Below are 14,727 nucleotides of genomic sequence, written 5' to 3' on the forward strand. Positions count from 1 at the left end.
CAGTGCACACAAGTGCTTTGGGAAGATGTACAATTTCTTGTCCCCCCCCCTTCTTTATCACCAGTAGTTCTGTTCTGGTTCTAATAGTGGGGCCCAAGCACTGGCCAGTTATTGGCTCGGGCTGTCCGAGTCTGATATCTGTTCATGGTGCTTGCAGAAGGTGTCCTGGTGCCCAGTGCTTCTGCGCTGGGCTGTGATCTTCAAGGTCAGCAGTTTGAAACCACCAGCTGCTCCGGGGAACAAAGCTAGGACTTACTTTATGCTCTTGTGAAGAGGGACCATCTTGGACCCCCATAGGGCACTTCTCCCTGTCCCGTAGGGTCGCTGACAGTTGGTATTGCCCAATGGCACCTAGTTCAGTTTTGGCTTTTGGTTATCAGCAGTACATGGATGCTCTGTCTAGCATGCTTTTGTCCATCCAGCATGGTCTTACCCTTTCTCGGAATTTTCAGTGCAACATGCACGCGTGCACACACGCACGGCATACACAACCTACCACTCGGCGCGCAGAGAAAAGGCATTGCTGCCTTTCAGGGCTGTAGTCTGTGACTTTCCACTGTGTAAGAGCAGAAACTCGGGCATGGGTTTTGAGGTTTCTGCTCAAACTGCATTCAACACAGCTGTCTGCATGTAACACAGCTCTCTGTATGTATGTAACATAGCTGCTTGTATGTACTGTCCGTATGTATGTAACAGAGCTCTCTGGATATAACAGCTGTCTACATGTTACAGAGCTGTCTGCATGTAACAGAGCTCTCTGTATGTAACAGAGCTGTCTGTATGTAATAGAGCTGTCTGTGTGTATGTAACCGAGCTATCTGTAACAGACCTGTCTGCATGTAACAGAGCTGTCAGTATGTAATAGAGCTGTCTGTGTGTATGTAACAGAACTGTCTGTAACAGACCTGTCTACATGTAACAGAGCTGTCTGCATGTAACTGAACTCTCTGTATGCAACACAGCTATCTGCATGTAACAGAGCTGTCTGTCTGTATGTACCAGAGCTGTCTCCATGTAACAGAGCTGTCTGTATGTATGTAAAAGAGCTGTCTGTCTGTATGTAATAGAGCTGTCTGTGTGTATGTAACAGACCTGTGCATGTAACAGAGCTGTCTGTCTGTCTATAACAGAGCTGTCTCAGTGTGTGTAACAGAGCTGCCTTTCTGTAACGGAGCTGTCTGCGTGTTCAATCTACACAGAGTTATTACACATGTGACTGCTGTCACTGGCAGACCATTGGTTCGGGGATTACTGTTCATATGGGACATCTGTGCAAAGTCTGACACTGGATGATGGTATTTACCAATGTCATCTTAAGGCTGTCCCCACCCCCACCCCTTGTAGTAATTTACTGCCTAATCCCCAGAACAGCAACTGGCTTTGAGTGTGGAGTGTTTCCCGAGTCCTTTTCCTCTGCAGAGGTTGTGTTTCTGCTTTAGAAATGATGTGCTTTCTCATTGATCAGGACTCACAATCTCCCCCGCCCTTCAGTTCTGTCAGCAGAGCTGTGGGTGAGCTTTGGTTCCATCCCAGTACTATTCTCTCTTCTCTATCCCTGTGGGTTTTTAAAAAATCCATTCTACAGTGAAACGCAGGGGCTTGGCTCTGGAAACCCGTTTATTCTCCTTTTCCAGCAGCCCCATGAGAATATGAGCTGGGGTCTTCTCTGCACACCTCATTGGGTTCACACATGCTCACACATGGGGAGACCTCCCACCACCTCGCGTCTGGCCTGTGAGTCACAGTCTGCCAACTGAGGAAGGCTCAGGGAGGCACTGGGGAGAGGGGAGGGGGCCTTTTTTGTTTCTGTTTGTAGTTGAGAGTGCATGGCGCAGGCCCTCTGGGAAGTGTGGGGTTCAGTGGAATGGAAGGTAAATGTTGCACACCAACTGCTGCTGGTGTCCCAGTGGTTACACATTGGTCCGCAGTTCAAAACCACCAGCTGCTCCTCAGGAGAAAGATGAGGCTTTGGGCTCCTGTAAAGAGTCACAGTCTCAGAACCCCACAGGGTGGGCAGTTCCACCCTGTCCTGGGGGGTCGCTCTGTGTTGGCATGAACTAGATGGCAGTGAGTTTGGTTTATGGGGGAGAACAAGCAGATCAACCTCAGCCAGAGTGCTTCTTGGAGGCAAGCCTGCCTAAGCTTCCTCTCACACATTCTGGGCATGTCATCAGGAGAGACAGACCCGTCCTTGGATGTGTGAATCTGGGTAGACTAGAGAAACAAATCCAGAGACACTCATCTGTGTATAAGAAAGAGCTTTATAGACAAGAGTAAATGAATATTGAGAAAACAGCCCAGTCCAGATCAAGTTCATAAGTCCAACATTAGCCCATATGCCCAGTACCAGTCCATAACCCCCTCGTTAGACTCACGAAACACATGCAATGATGCCAAGTGCAGGAAAATCACAGGTGGGAAGTCTTGTGGATCCAGTGGCATTGTAAGCATCACAGTGCTGGCACATGGCTCCTTCAGCTCCAGGGCTCTGGCTGCCATCAGCTTGTCTCCGTGTGGCTTGTCAACAAGAATATCTCGCAGGGATTGAGTGTGTGTCCCGCCTCCAGCGGGCTATTTATTTCCTTAGAGCCTCCAAATGAGGTCATGAAGCTGCAACCTGATTGACAGGCTAAACTCCACTCCTTCCCTCTTACTACTCAAATTGACACCAGATGATGTCACCACCACATTGGAGAAGGACTTTGTGCTTGGTAAAGTAGCTGGGCAGCGGGAGAGAGGAAGGCCCTCAGGGAGATGGATAGACACCGTGCCTACAGGCAGGGGCTCAGATATAACGATCGTTTGGGTGGCGCTCAGTGCCCCTTAGCAACAAGAAAACAACAACCCCAAAACATCGCTCATATACAAGGGTGTCTTAGTGTGTTTTTACCATTTGAAAAACAACTTTTAATCATCTAAACCTAGACCCTTCCAGAAGCAGTGCAAACAGAGCCCCAGTGAAGCGGGGGATGTGAGGGCGTGCCTGTTGCTGCTGCTCCTGCTTCTGCTGCTGCTGCTGCTGCCTCTGCTGCCGGGTACCGTTGAGCCAGTTCCGACTCCCAGGGGAACACTGCACACAGTGCAGTACTGCTGATTGGAACAATGAGCTGTGTTAGGCTGGTTTTTGGGGGAAGTGCCCGAGCCAGAAAGACTGGACAGCTGCTGTCAGTGTTTAGGAGCAAGGTGACAAATGGGTCCCTGTCATTGTGGATGCTGTGGCTTTGGGAACCTTGGCTCACACAGTGGGACAGCGTCTGGGAGCTCCGCACAGGAGGTCACTCGTCAGCAGAGGATCTGTGCTGACAGATGTGCTGTCATTTTGGCTGACATGTTTTGTTCCATCCCGCGGATGGCAGTGGCCTGGGTGCCCCAGCATATACCCACTTCCTCCCCTGCTCCCCCTTTCCTCCACCTTCCTCCCTCACCATTTGACCTTTGCCCTCAGGCCAGCGCTGCCCCATGGTCTGAGACTGCCTGGCAGATGGTAGGTTTGGCTGCATGTCTTGGAAGTGGTTTGGGGTATCCTCGCTCGAGAGAGCAGTAAACCCTGAGCTCCTGTCAATTTCACCTGTTTGGAGGCGGTTCCTTTCAGAGTTCCCACGTCTGTCCATCCATCCATCCACTGTGAGGCCCGGCCAGCTGTTTCCACTTCCCTTCTCTCTACTCCGCACACCAAGCCACCCTCACCCTGATGCCTACTGGGGCGGGGGCAGGAAGCAGGGAGGCGGTGATGGGGGCGGGGCCTGGGCTGAGAGAGACATAAGGCCCTCCAACTCAACGGGGGGGCGTGTGCCCAAGACAAAGAACAGGAGGGTGAGAGGGGAAGACCTCACCGAAACACACCCGTCTCCCTGTTTCTCACCAGGACGCTGCTCTGCGCCTGCGGGATCCCGTGCTGGAGAATTCTCGGGGCCCAGGAGTACCCATGACGTCCCCGTAAAGGTAAGGCCTCACCTGGAGTCCCCTTGCATAGCACACCTTCGTCCGACCAGACCCCCAGCGCTTTTGCAGGAAGCTCACCGGCTGTCTCAGGAAGAGGCTACAGCTCGCACCCCTGGCTGAATGGAGATGCAGTGGATGGGCTAGCGCAGCCCTGGTGGCCTGGTGGTTATGCATTGGACTGCCAACCACAGGGTCGGCAGTTCCAAACACCAGTCGCTCTGCAGGAGAAAGACAGGGCAGGGCTTTCCACTCCCATAGGGAATGACAGTCTTGGAAACCCACGGGGGCAGTTCTACCCTGTTCTGTGGGGTTGCTGCGAGTCGGCATCAACTCGACGGCAGTGAGAGAGGGCAGGTGTGGAGATCCCGGTGCTGAGGAGGGGAACCTGGCCGTCTTCTCCCGTGAACGGTGACAGCCTGGCAGCCCCATGGGGCAGTTGGACACTGCCCTGCAGAGTCACCGTGAGTCGAAATCAGCTCCACGGTGGCAGGTTGGGTTCCTTCCTGGTGGCTGTGCCCTCACCTCTGAATTAGGAGACTGGCTTTTACCAGCCTCTGAAGGATCGGGACCCTGGACACCCTGTTGGTCGCCTCTCTGGGCCTCACCGAAAAGCAAAATCCGCAGTCTCAGTGTCTCTACAGGCCAGGCTGGCGCTGCCCTGGTGATTTTTCTAGACTATGGCCCTTCCTGGGAGCAGAGAGCCCTGTCTTTCTCCCTCAGGGTGCCTAGAGGTTTTGAACTGCTGGCCTTACCATGAACAGCTAGTGTATGTCCACTGCAGCATTGGGCTCCCAGTCCTTTCTAGGAGACGCCATACTCACCTGGGAAGCTGACTCTACTTGAGATCCCGAGTGTAGCTTTTGCCTGGCTCCCATCCCTTAACTCAAGGAGCCTGCTGGCTCGGTGGTTCAGCGTGGAGCTGCTAACTGGACACCAGGTGTCTGAGCCCAGCAGATGCAAGGAGAGGCCATTTGCTCCTGGCAAGGTCTGGTGGCTTTGGAAACCTAGTGGGCCATTTCCAGTCTATTTGGTCCCATAGGGATCCCTGGGTCTCCCTGCTGGCGGGGGCGGGTTTGGGTTGTGCTCTCTGTTGCCTGGCGCTGTCGGTGTGGGTGTCTGACTGCAGATGTATGCGGTGGCTGTTCGTGAGCCAGGTGTGAGACAGTGTGCGTGGTTGCAGATTGTGTGTCTGATGGGGTGAACGGACGATAGCCCACTGGACTACACTACACAGGTGGACGGACACACAAGGGAGCTGTACCACACTGTGCGGGAAACACCTTCATCTTTCCATTTCCCTTCCCTGCAAATGTGTGGGAGCCCCGTCATGTGTGCACGCGTGCCAGAGTCGAAGCCCCCCTAACTGGAGCTGATGCGTCATCCACTCCTCACCCCCAAAAGGTCGGGTCTGCATACGTATGACCTCAGACTCCTCACTCCGGAAGAGTGATCGTCTCAGGAGCCCACGGGGACAGCTCTGCCCAGTCCTGCCCTGCAGGGATAACAGGGGTAAGCACTGACTCAACGGCAGGGAGTTTTGTGAAAAGAAACGATACAAGGACACGGACCCAAGGGATGTTTTGGGTTTTTAAAAAAAAATTTAAATGTATTTTATTTTTAAAATTCATTTTATTAGGGACTCTTACAGCTCTTATGATCCTCCGTCCATCAATTGTGACAAGCATATTTGTAAGTATGCTGCCATCTTCATTTCCAAACGGACTCGGGCTTTGAATGATCTTCTCCTGAGGCTTCAAAGTTAGGTCTAGACCAGGGGTCCACAAGCTTTCAAGATGGAAGAGCCAATCCTGTCTCTCGCAGCCAATCATAAATCATTGGAGAGCTGTTAGTATGTTTTTACAAACAGGCGGAATTGCCGTGATCTGAACAAGATCCTGGAAGTGCCACCAGTGTGGTCTTGTTTTCATTTCCAATGTTATGTCGGAACCACACGTACGCGCTGAAAGAGATGCACAGGCTCAGGGGCCACCGTTTGCGGACTGCTGGTCTCCACCAAAAGAGTCCGCCAGCACAATCTTTCCCAAGAATCAAATGCATTTCCCGCGATTTAAACTCTGTCTCATCTCCTTTGGATGGGTTGTCAGGAGAGACCAGTCCCTGGAGAAGGCCGTCCAGCTTGGTAAAGTGGAGGGGTGGCGACGGAAAGGGAGGACACCATGGCTGTTCCCGGGGGCTCCTGCATGGGAACAGTTGAGAGGGCGGGAGGGGGACCGGGGCTGCTTGGTTGTGTTTTGCACAGCGTTGCTATGCGTCGGAGCGTACTGGAGGGAGCCTTCAGCAGGGACTGGTCGGGTCTGACAGCATGTCTGGGTCAAAGGGTCGTTCAGACCCAGAGCCCCCAGTATTATCCCCCCTCCCTCCTTCCTGCACCCTCTGGCTGGCCTTCCAGGGTAGCTGCAGGACGTTTCAGCTACAGATGCAGAGTGTCCTGCTGGCAAATACAAATGAGGGAATTCTCTCAGCCTCCGCACGTCATGCTCTGCCTCCACGCACGCGTGTGGGTGTCATTATAAAAGTTGCATATCATTTCAAAGTGTGTAGTGAAATGTGCGTGCGTGCATGTGTGCTTCAGAAAGGACATGGGGAAACGGAGTACCAGGAACCCCCAGGACTCCTGGAAGCCCCTGGTCTGCAAAAACAGAGCAGCCACCTGGCAGTTGCCTTCTTGATTTCAATTTGGGCTGTGGCCGCATGAGATGCACGGGGCGTCTTGTCTAGGAAACGAGGGAGTCTGTGTGTGTGTGTGTGTGTGTGTGTATGTGTGTTCATGCACACGTGCTCCTATACAGGGTCCTTTATGCACCTCCCCCTGCACGCCCACACCGACGCCTCACGCTGTCTGCCCTTCCCCCTGTCCCGCAGAGGGCGGCTCCCGTGGCGCAGAGTCCTCATCGCCAGGAGGTGAGGCTAAGATGAGCATAACCAGTGACGAGGTGAACTTCCTGGTGTACCGCTATCTCCAGGAGTCAGGTAAGGCTGCCTGTGGTCAAAGGGAGACTCGTCTGCACCGTGTGCAGCGGGCACGTGCGGGCGCCCAGGGGTTGGCCAGCGGGAGTAAAATGCCCGCTGTTCTTATCTGTTCTTCGTCATTGGAAAGCCACACTGAATGCACACCGGCTCACCAGGCTCCACACAGTGACTCGAGACAAGGAGTCACACGACCCCCACGGTCCCCGTGTACACTCTCGAGCTGTGGTGGCCCCTCTGATCCCATTAGACAGCTCTGAAGAGAACACAAGGCCTAAAGGCAGGTGTTTGTTCCTCTTTTCAAAGATCATTTTATTGGGGCTCTTACAGCTCTTATAACAATGCTTACATCAGTTGTACCAAGCGTATCTATACATATGTTGCCATCATCATTTTCTAAAAATTTACTTTCTATTTGAGCCCTTGGTATCAGCTCCTCTTTTCACCCTCCCTCCCCCCCACATCCATGTGACCTCTGGATAAGTTAAGAATTATTCTTATTTTCATATCTTACACCGACCGCTGTCTCCCTTCCCCTACAGTTTCTTACCCCTTCCTCTCCCCACCTGCCCCCTACCCTCCTGGTATCGCTACTTCCATTGCTGTTCCTGAGGGGCTCATCTGACCTGGATTCCGCGTATTGTGAGCACTAATCTGTACCAGTGTACATGCTCCAGTCTAGCCAAAAGTGAAAGGCAGGACTGGGGCCATGACAGCGGGGGGTGAGGAAGCCTCAAGGAACCAGGGGAATATAGTGTGTTTCATCGGTGCTTCACTGTGCCCTGACTGACTCATCCCTTTCTTGTGACCCTTCTGTGAGGGGATGTTCCATTGTCTACAGATGGGTTTTGGGTCTCTGCCCTAGCCCCCTTCGTTCTCAACAATATACTTTTTTGTTTGCTTGGGGTCTTCTGATGCCACAGGCAGGCATTCCTAGCTAAGTCAGCTGAACTGTGGTTTGATTTAAAGAAAACTTCAGGAGGTCTTTTGATTTATGGTTTAAAGATGATCTGAGGTTTATCCAGCACCCAGTGCTCCAGAAAGCTTAGCATCCGTAAGAATAAAAAATTTCTGCCTCTCCAGCAATTTGATTTCAATTCTGTCTTCACTACCCCTCTCTCAGCTACCCTGTAGTTTTTGTCAGACTGGTTATTATTCTGGAAGGCTCCCAGTTTGCAAGTACAGATCTGTTTTGATGTCGCCGTGTTAGCTCTGGCAGAGCCAGCTCAATCCAATCCAATGACCGGATCAAATGTGCACTGGCGGGGCCCTTTCTGCTTCCCCTGGTCTCATGACAAGAACAGACTGTTCAGAGGGCGGAGAGACAGTTTCTGGCCGTCCCATCTTGGGGGCAGGTCTTTCACTCTAGAGCTCCCTTGGTTCAGATGAATTTTGATGGAAGGTAGCCAGCCTCATAGCATGCAGGTGGGAAGAGGAGGGTGTGCTCCTGGCTGGGGCAGGCATGTGTGTACATGTGAACCTGCTGGACTTAGCGCCTGAGGGAGGGTTCTTGGGCCTGAACCAATGGAGCTCTTGGCTCCCAGCGCTGCTGACCAAATGGATTGGGAGAGTCGTCATTAAAGGGCCAGGCTAGCACGCGTGTATCTTGTCCACAGTGTAGACATTGCATGAGGCTGCCATCATTCTTGGGGTGCCAGAGCTTGGCTTTGATGCCGAGCCGCGGGTCCTCTGTTATGTGGGTGCACGGCCGTCCTGAGCAGTGGGCCCTAAATGCAGTACCGGGGGGTACTTTTCAGAAATTTGATATCTGGATAACAGGGGTTCCATTTCCAGGCAGTTGGGCACATTTACCACCCATTTGAAGCCTTAAAAGAGACTGCTGAGCTGCCCCTATTAGATCCAGTCTCTTCACACATTTACTGCTCCTTGCTGCCCCTGAAACTCTGCAGTTCCCAGACCGAGGCCAGTACTAAACCTCACACCAGGTCCTGCTGCCACTGATAGGATTCTGACTCACAGCAGCCCTGTAGGACAGATTGGATCTGCCCCACAAGCTTCCCAGGGCTGGCGTCCTGACAGAAGCAGACGGTCAGTCCTTTTTTCCGAACCACTGGCCTTTCCATCAAGGCATCACTGCCTCTGCTTGTTCAAATGTGTTCAGCCCCGGCTCATAGCAACCACGTGGACAGCATGCTAGCTGTTTCCTCCTGGCCTGACCCTCAGGTGCACCTTAGGCTGTTGTCCGTTGCCTGCCGCTCACCTCTAGCCCAGACGTGCCCAGAATGCAGCATTGCGGGCCCTGTGGATTCCTTGCACTGTTTCCGTGTCCAGGCCCAGGGCTGCGGCCACTGGTGGCCAGCTCGTTCATAGTCTTCCTCCTTTTTGATGGCCCCTCTGCTTTGCCAAGCCTGATGTCCTTTTGCCAGGATGGGTTCTGCCCGACAGCACGCCCACTGCATATATGTGAGAGGAAGTCTCCCCCATCCCTGCCTCTCAGGAGCACTCTGGCTTGACCTCCTTGGGGACAGACATGTTAGATCTCCCATCGGCCATGGGATGTCAGCCCTCTCACCAACAGCACCATTCAAATTCACCACGTCGTCTGGGGGGGGGCCAGGTCCCACCTGGGTCTGGCACACATAGGAGGCTAGTGCTGGTGTGGTTCCTAGCAGACTCAAAGTCGTTCCAGCAAGGTGAGTGTCACAGAGAATTCAGCGAGGGGAGGCAGGGCCATCCCCGCTGCGGAGACAGTGGGTGGAAAGGGAGCCACGTCCAGCAGAGGGGCTTCACGGTGCCAGGTGGGTATAGGGCATGGAGCCAGGTGACACGTGTGTGGGGCAGGCTGCTCTCAGTATTACCAGGTGGTGACACGTGCATGGAGCAAGGTGCTCGCAGCATCACCAGGGAGGTGCAGTTGGCAAGATCCCAACAGATGGCTGCCTCAACAGCCTGCCATTGGCGCTGCATTGGCCGGCAGGGCCTACTGGGGCAGGCAGAGATGGCCTAGTGGGGTCCCTGTTATGCACCGCTGTAGATAGAAAGCAGAAGAGGTGGGAAGTGTGGGGCCAAGTGCCCCACAGTAGTAATGGCCGTGACTCCTCAGCCTGACACCCAATGGGCGGTCTCGGAGGTGGCCAGCCTCCCTCTCCTGGTCCCCACCAGCTGACATTGCTCTTTCTGCCTGTCTGTCTCTGGTCTCTCTGCCTGTGTGTCTCCGAACCATCTTATGAAAGCAGGGCCATCCTACGATCCCTGTCCTCACACGGTCCTCATGTCACTGTGCTCTGGGACCTGCAGGCAGCTGGCCTGACTTTGGGGCTCTTGTCTGCACGTTTGGCTTGTCAACTGTCTGCGTGTGTGGGGATACCACCTGGTGACGCTTTTCTCATACACAATCCTGGCTGCTCAGCGAAAGGCAGCCATCATGTGGCTCTGTGAAACAGTTCTGGTTCATCCCCTGTCCCAGCCCAGCGGTGGCTTCAGTCTATGGAGGTCAGCGCCCTCTGCTGTGCGATCCGATTGTTGCAGGTTTGCTGGTTTTCAGGGCTGCTGGTGGAGGGGCGTCCCCCACAGTGGGTGCGTGATCAAAGGGCCCTTGATAACTAACACGGTGGGTGTAGCACTGGGCTGTGGCCCCTGGTCTTGGACGTTTTCAAGTGTGCACCCCGGTGGTGGTCCTTGCCATCATCATGAGTCACTGCAGGGGCACCCTTGGTGACTTATTCTCACCTCGATGGCCGTGTGGGCTGTGTCTGTCCACTTTTGGCTGCTGTGAACAGCAGGCTGTGGGCATGGGCAGCGGTGTTCAGGATGGTCCTGTTGACTGAAGGTCCTGTGGAACCGCCCCACAGGGTGTTCTGGGCTGACTCCCTTGATGGCGCAGGACCTGGCTATGTTCCTGGTGCACAATTTCACCACTCTGGGTTGGAAGGAAGCAGCTAACAGCGGCTGTCTTCCTGACAGCAGGTCACTCAGTCTTCCCTCCTGAGTGTGAGGTGAGGCCGCCGGCTGTGTCAGCTGGGCTCAGCGTGGCTGCTCCTCGTGCAGCGTCGGGCTGCATTGGTGCCTCGGTCTGAGCCTGGGCACTGCTCCTTGCCCTCGCTGCAGACGGGTCCAGCACGTGTGGCACCTGTGCTGTTTGCTCCCCAGTGTCCAAGAGGCAGGCTGAGGCCTATGGCTCCAAGAAAGAGTCTTCAAGCCTGGAGCCGCCCATGCTTCCTGGGTCCTGCAGCCGGGCACTCCCACCCACGGAGTGCGTTTGCAGTGGCCGTTCCCTTCAGGGCTCCAGCCCCCCATGACACCACCTGGCCTGTCTCCCACGGTGCAGGTTTCTCGCACTCGGCCTTCACCTTCGGAATCGAGAGCCACATCAGCCAGTCCAACATCAACGGGACGCTTGTGCCCCCTGCTGCGCTCATCTCCATCCTGCAGAAGGGGCTGCAGTATGTGGAGGCCGAGATCAGCATCAACGAGGTATGCCCACCAGGGGCCTGGGCCCTCTCCTATGGCCCTGACCCGCCTGCCCCCGCCACACAGTGCACGTGCGCTATTTTGATGGCACTGTGGTTGCGAAACGTCTAGTGGGGGCATGGGGGTAGGGTGGCATTCTGGGCGTGCTGCGGAGGAGGCCCTGCCATTGCCGCCGCACCTCCCTCCCTGCCCCTGTGCCTCTTGTGGCCGCGGAGGGGTAGGGGTGCTCTGTGGGTAGCAGGTCCCTGGGGTGTGGGGAACAACGAGGTGAATGCATTGTGGGAGGGGACAGAGTGTGTGTGTACGTGTATGTGTACCCGTACGTGTGCAAGCGTGCGCACACAGCTTCTGGCCTGCCTGCGCGGGTGGTCACTGAGGACGAGCCATCTCCCTCCAGGACGGCACAGTGTTCGATGGGCGGCCCATCGAGTCACTGTCGCTTATCGACGCGGTGATGCCGGACGTGGTGCAGACACGGCAGCAGGCCTTCCGAGAGAAACTGGCGCAGCAGCAGCAAGTGGCAGCGGCGACAGCAGCAGCGTCGGCCACGGCCCCCCCTACAACCGTGTCACAGCAAAACACAGCCAAGAATGGCGAGGCCGCAGTGAACGGCGAGGAGAGTGGGGCACATGCCATTAGTAAGTCTAAGCGAATGCACACGCCCTAGCTGCAGGCGGCCTTAGGCTGGATTTGGGGTCCTTGTCCACATTTGCCTGCCCCTACGCCCCTGCCCGTGCCCTGCTTCCAGTGTTTGCACGCTCTCTGATCACAGCCGGTCACCTTTTACCATCAATTCCAAACCTAGCGCTGGGCAGCCTCTGCTGACACAGCCTCAGAGTCAGGCACGCCTGTGAATAACCTGACCACCTTCAACAACCAAGTCTGGACTTGGATGCAGTTACTGGGGGCTGGTGCGTTGATCCGACTCACAGCCATCTGTGGACAGAGAACTGTCCATGAGGCTTTCCAAGGTGGTCATCTTTACAGAAAGAAGCTCAGCGCCTCCTCTCCCAGGAGTAGCTGCTGGGTTAGAACCACTTTGTTAGCACCTCGGTTAGCAGCCATGCATTCAACCGCTGTGTCAGCAGATCCCCGTCTGGTTAGTGTAGCGGCAAGCATCTGGGCTACTTAATCAAGCCACCACCTCAAGGTGCTTCAGAGAGGAACACCATCCCAGGAGCTCCCCGTGTGTCGGCGGAGACTTCCCGATGGTGCCAGCTGAGAACTGCTCACCCTCTGCTAATCACAGGGACACCGATTTGCAGGCACCTAGAGGCAACTGGGAAGAAGAGCCATGTGGCTCCCCAAACCAAACTTGTTACCTTGGAGTCGATGCCTGACTCAGTGCCCCCTAGGATGGGGTAGAACAGCCTGTGAGTTTCTGAGACTGGAAAATCCCGGAGTAGAAAGCCTAGTCTTTCTCCAGAGGAGCGGCTGCAGGTTTCTAACTTCAGACCTTGTGGTTAGCAGCCCAACATGTAGCCGCTATGCCACCAGGGGTCCTTAGGGGCCCACAAGAGGCCTTCAAAAAGCTTGAGGGAACATGGAATGAAAAGATAGTGAGATTTTTTCCATGAACCTTTGGAAACCCCCTGGGACTTGTGATAAAATCAGCCTTCGGGGCTCAGTTCTAAGCAGACACCACTGGGTGGACTGGGAGCATGTTCACCCCACCCAGTCAGGTGGGTTGCATAAGACGTTAAACCCACGGCCCAGTTTCTCTGTAATATGCAAGCCACAAGTCTTTCCTTGCTTCCACCGCCAGATAACCATTCGAAACCAATGGAGATCGATGGGGAAGTCGAGATCCCAGCCAACAAGGCCACCGTGCTGCGGGGCCACGAGTCCGAGGTGTTCATCTGTGCCTGGAACCCTGTGAGCGACCTCCTTGCATCTGGGTAAGGGCTTCTGGTCCGGTAACGGCTCTAGGTGTGCTTCTGACTGTGCTTGCTGAGGGGCAGCTCCGTGTAGCTCAAACTTGTCTTGCTTAAGCTTGGTCTGAAACACTTTCGGGGGCGCTGTGCCAGAAACGTGTCACCGTATATCTGCTGTCTCAGCAGCTGCCGCAGTGCACTCAGTAGGGACCACTGCACAGAGCTGGAACCGACTTGACGGTGCCTGGCAGCAGCAGTTTGCTGCATCCGCTTTCAGGAGAGGACCACAGGGCAGGGTGGGGTGGGAGGTGGCTTTAAGGAGCAGGAGTTGATTTTCTTCGTCCTGGAGGCTAGAAGTCCACACTCAGGGCACCTGTACTAGGGGACCTGAGTTCCTCATGTGGCTGGTGCCTGTTTCATCCATCTGCGCCTAACACAACAAAGAAACCAGATTCCCACATGGAACCTGGGGTCAGGCGTCGATTTCCATCGCTCGTTTTGGGGAGGGCATAGTCCTGTCTGTAGCGAGGACATGATCTCATCAGCGAGGAGCAGGGGAGATGTGTGAGGCAGGGTGATACATGTGAGGAGCAGCAGGTGGAGACGCGGGGCTCACAGGGAGGGTACCCCGGGTGAGCAGCCCAGCCAGCCTGCAATAGCTTGTTCCCTTGGCAACGCTGAGTGGCCTCGTGCTCTTGTCTTGTGCAGGTCTGGGGACTCCACGGCGAGGATCTGGAATCTCAATGAGAATAGCAGCGGGGGCTCCACCCAGCTTGTGCTGAGACATTGTATCCGGGAAGGGGGCCACGATGTGCCCAGTAACAAGGATGTCACCTCGCTGGACTGGAATGTAAGCCCTTTCCCCTGCCGGCTGGATGCTGGACCGTCTGGCCCTCCACAAGCAGGTCCTCTGCTGCCGAGGATGCTGGCGAGGACGCTCTCGGGCCGTCCCCGGTGGCGCTCGGCATATGCATCTGGAAGAGAGGCTCATGGAGAGCTGGCTGTGACACGGGCACTGGGTTCCCCTTCAGGCGCTCCATCCCTGACAGCTCGCCTTCTACTGAGCTCCGGTCTCCCTGCCGAATGGTGGCACCACATGCCGGGTTTTCTCCTTGTTCTCTTGCCGGCCCCCAGCACCACGTCACCTGGTAGCACGGGTTACGGCTGACTGACGCTCCCTGATGGAGCCCTGAGGCTCAGTGGTTACGCACCTGGCTCTTAACCAGAAGGTTGGTGGCTGCAACCTCCTCAGGAGAAAGACCCAGGTCTGCTCCCGTGAAGGTGGGAGACCCCTTACAGCATTTCTCTGTGGGTTCACGGTGGCCCAGCTGCATGTGGCTGTGATACCCCACTGTGTTGACAGCCAGATCTGCCTGGGTGGACTCTCAGGCCTCGAGGCTTCACCCGCCCCTTTGGCTGTCGGGTCGTGCTGCAGTGGGCATGGGCACAGGGTCCCTAGCTGTCTAATCTTGCTGCAGTGGGCATGGGTACA

At 55.2% G+C, this 14,727-nt stretch overlaps 1 protein-coding gene across 5 annotated transcripts in view; it reads left to right on the forward strand.

Annotated features, from left to right (window-relative positions):
• The window catches only part of TBL1X (transducin beta like 1 X-linked), an 81,986-nt gene that overhangs the window by 52,716 nt on the left and 14,543 nt on the right, over positions 1–14,727 (forward strand). For 2 of the 5 annotated variants that reach the window (XM_075538524.1, XM_075538525.1), the window contains 7 exons: positions 3,866–3,942; positions 5,344–5,451; positions 6,826–6,933; positions 11,219–11,364; positions 11,759–11,999; positions 13,127–13,259; positions 13,944–14,085. In XM_075538524.1, coding sequence (XP_075394639.1) covers positions 5,361–5,451; positions 6,826–6,933; positions 11,219–11,364; positions 11,759–11,999; positions 13,127–13,259; positions 13,944–14,085 — 861 coding nt within the window. In that variant the 5' untranslated portion in view covers positions 3,866–3,942; positions 5,344–5,360. Of the gene's footprint in view, positions 1–3,865; positions 3,943–5,343; positions 5,452–5,578; positions 5,632–6,825; positions 6,934–11,218; positions 11,365–11,758; positions 12,000–13,126; positions 13,260–13,943; positions 14,086–14,727 lie in introns of those variants that run through there. The other 3 variants (XM_075538526.1, XM_075538528.1, XM_075538527.1) reach the window with 2 other exon arrangements.

Source organism: Tenrec ecaudatus, chromosome X (assembly GCF_050624435.1).
Source record: "Tenrec ecaudatus isolate mTenEca1 chromosome X, mTenEca1.hap1, whole genome shotgun sequence".
Classification (NCBI taxonomy): domain Eukaryota; kingdom Metazoa; phylum Chordata; class Mammalia; order Afrosoricida; family Tenrecidae; genus Tenrec; species Tenrec ecaudatus.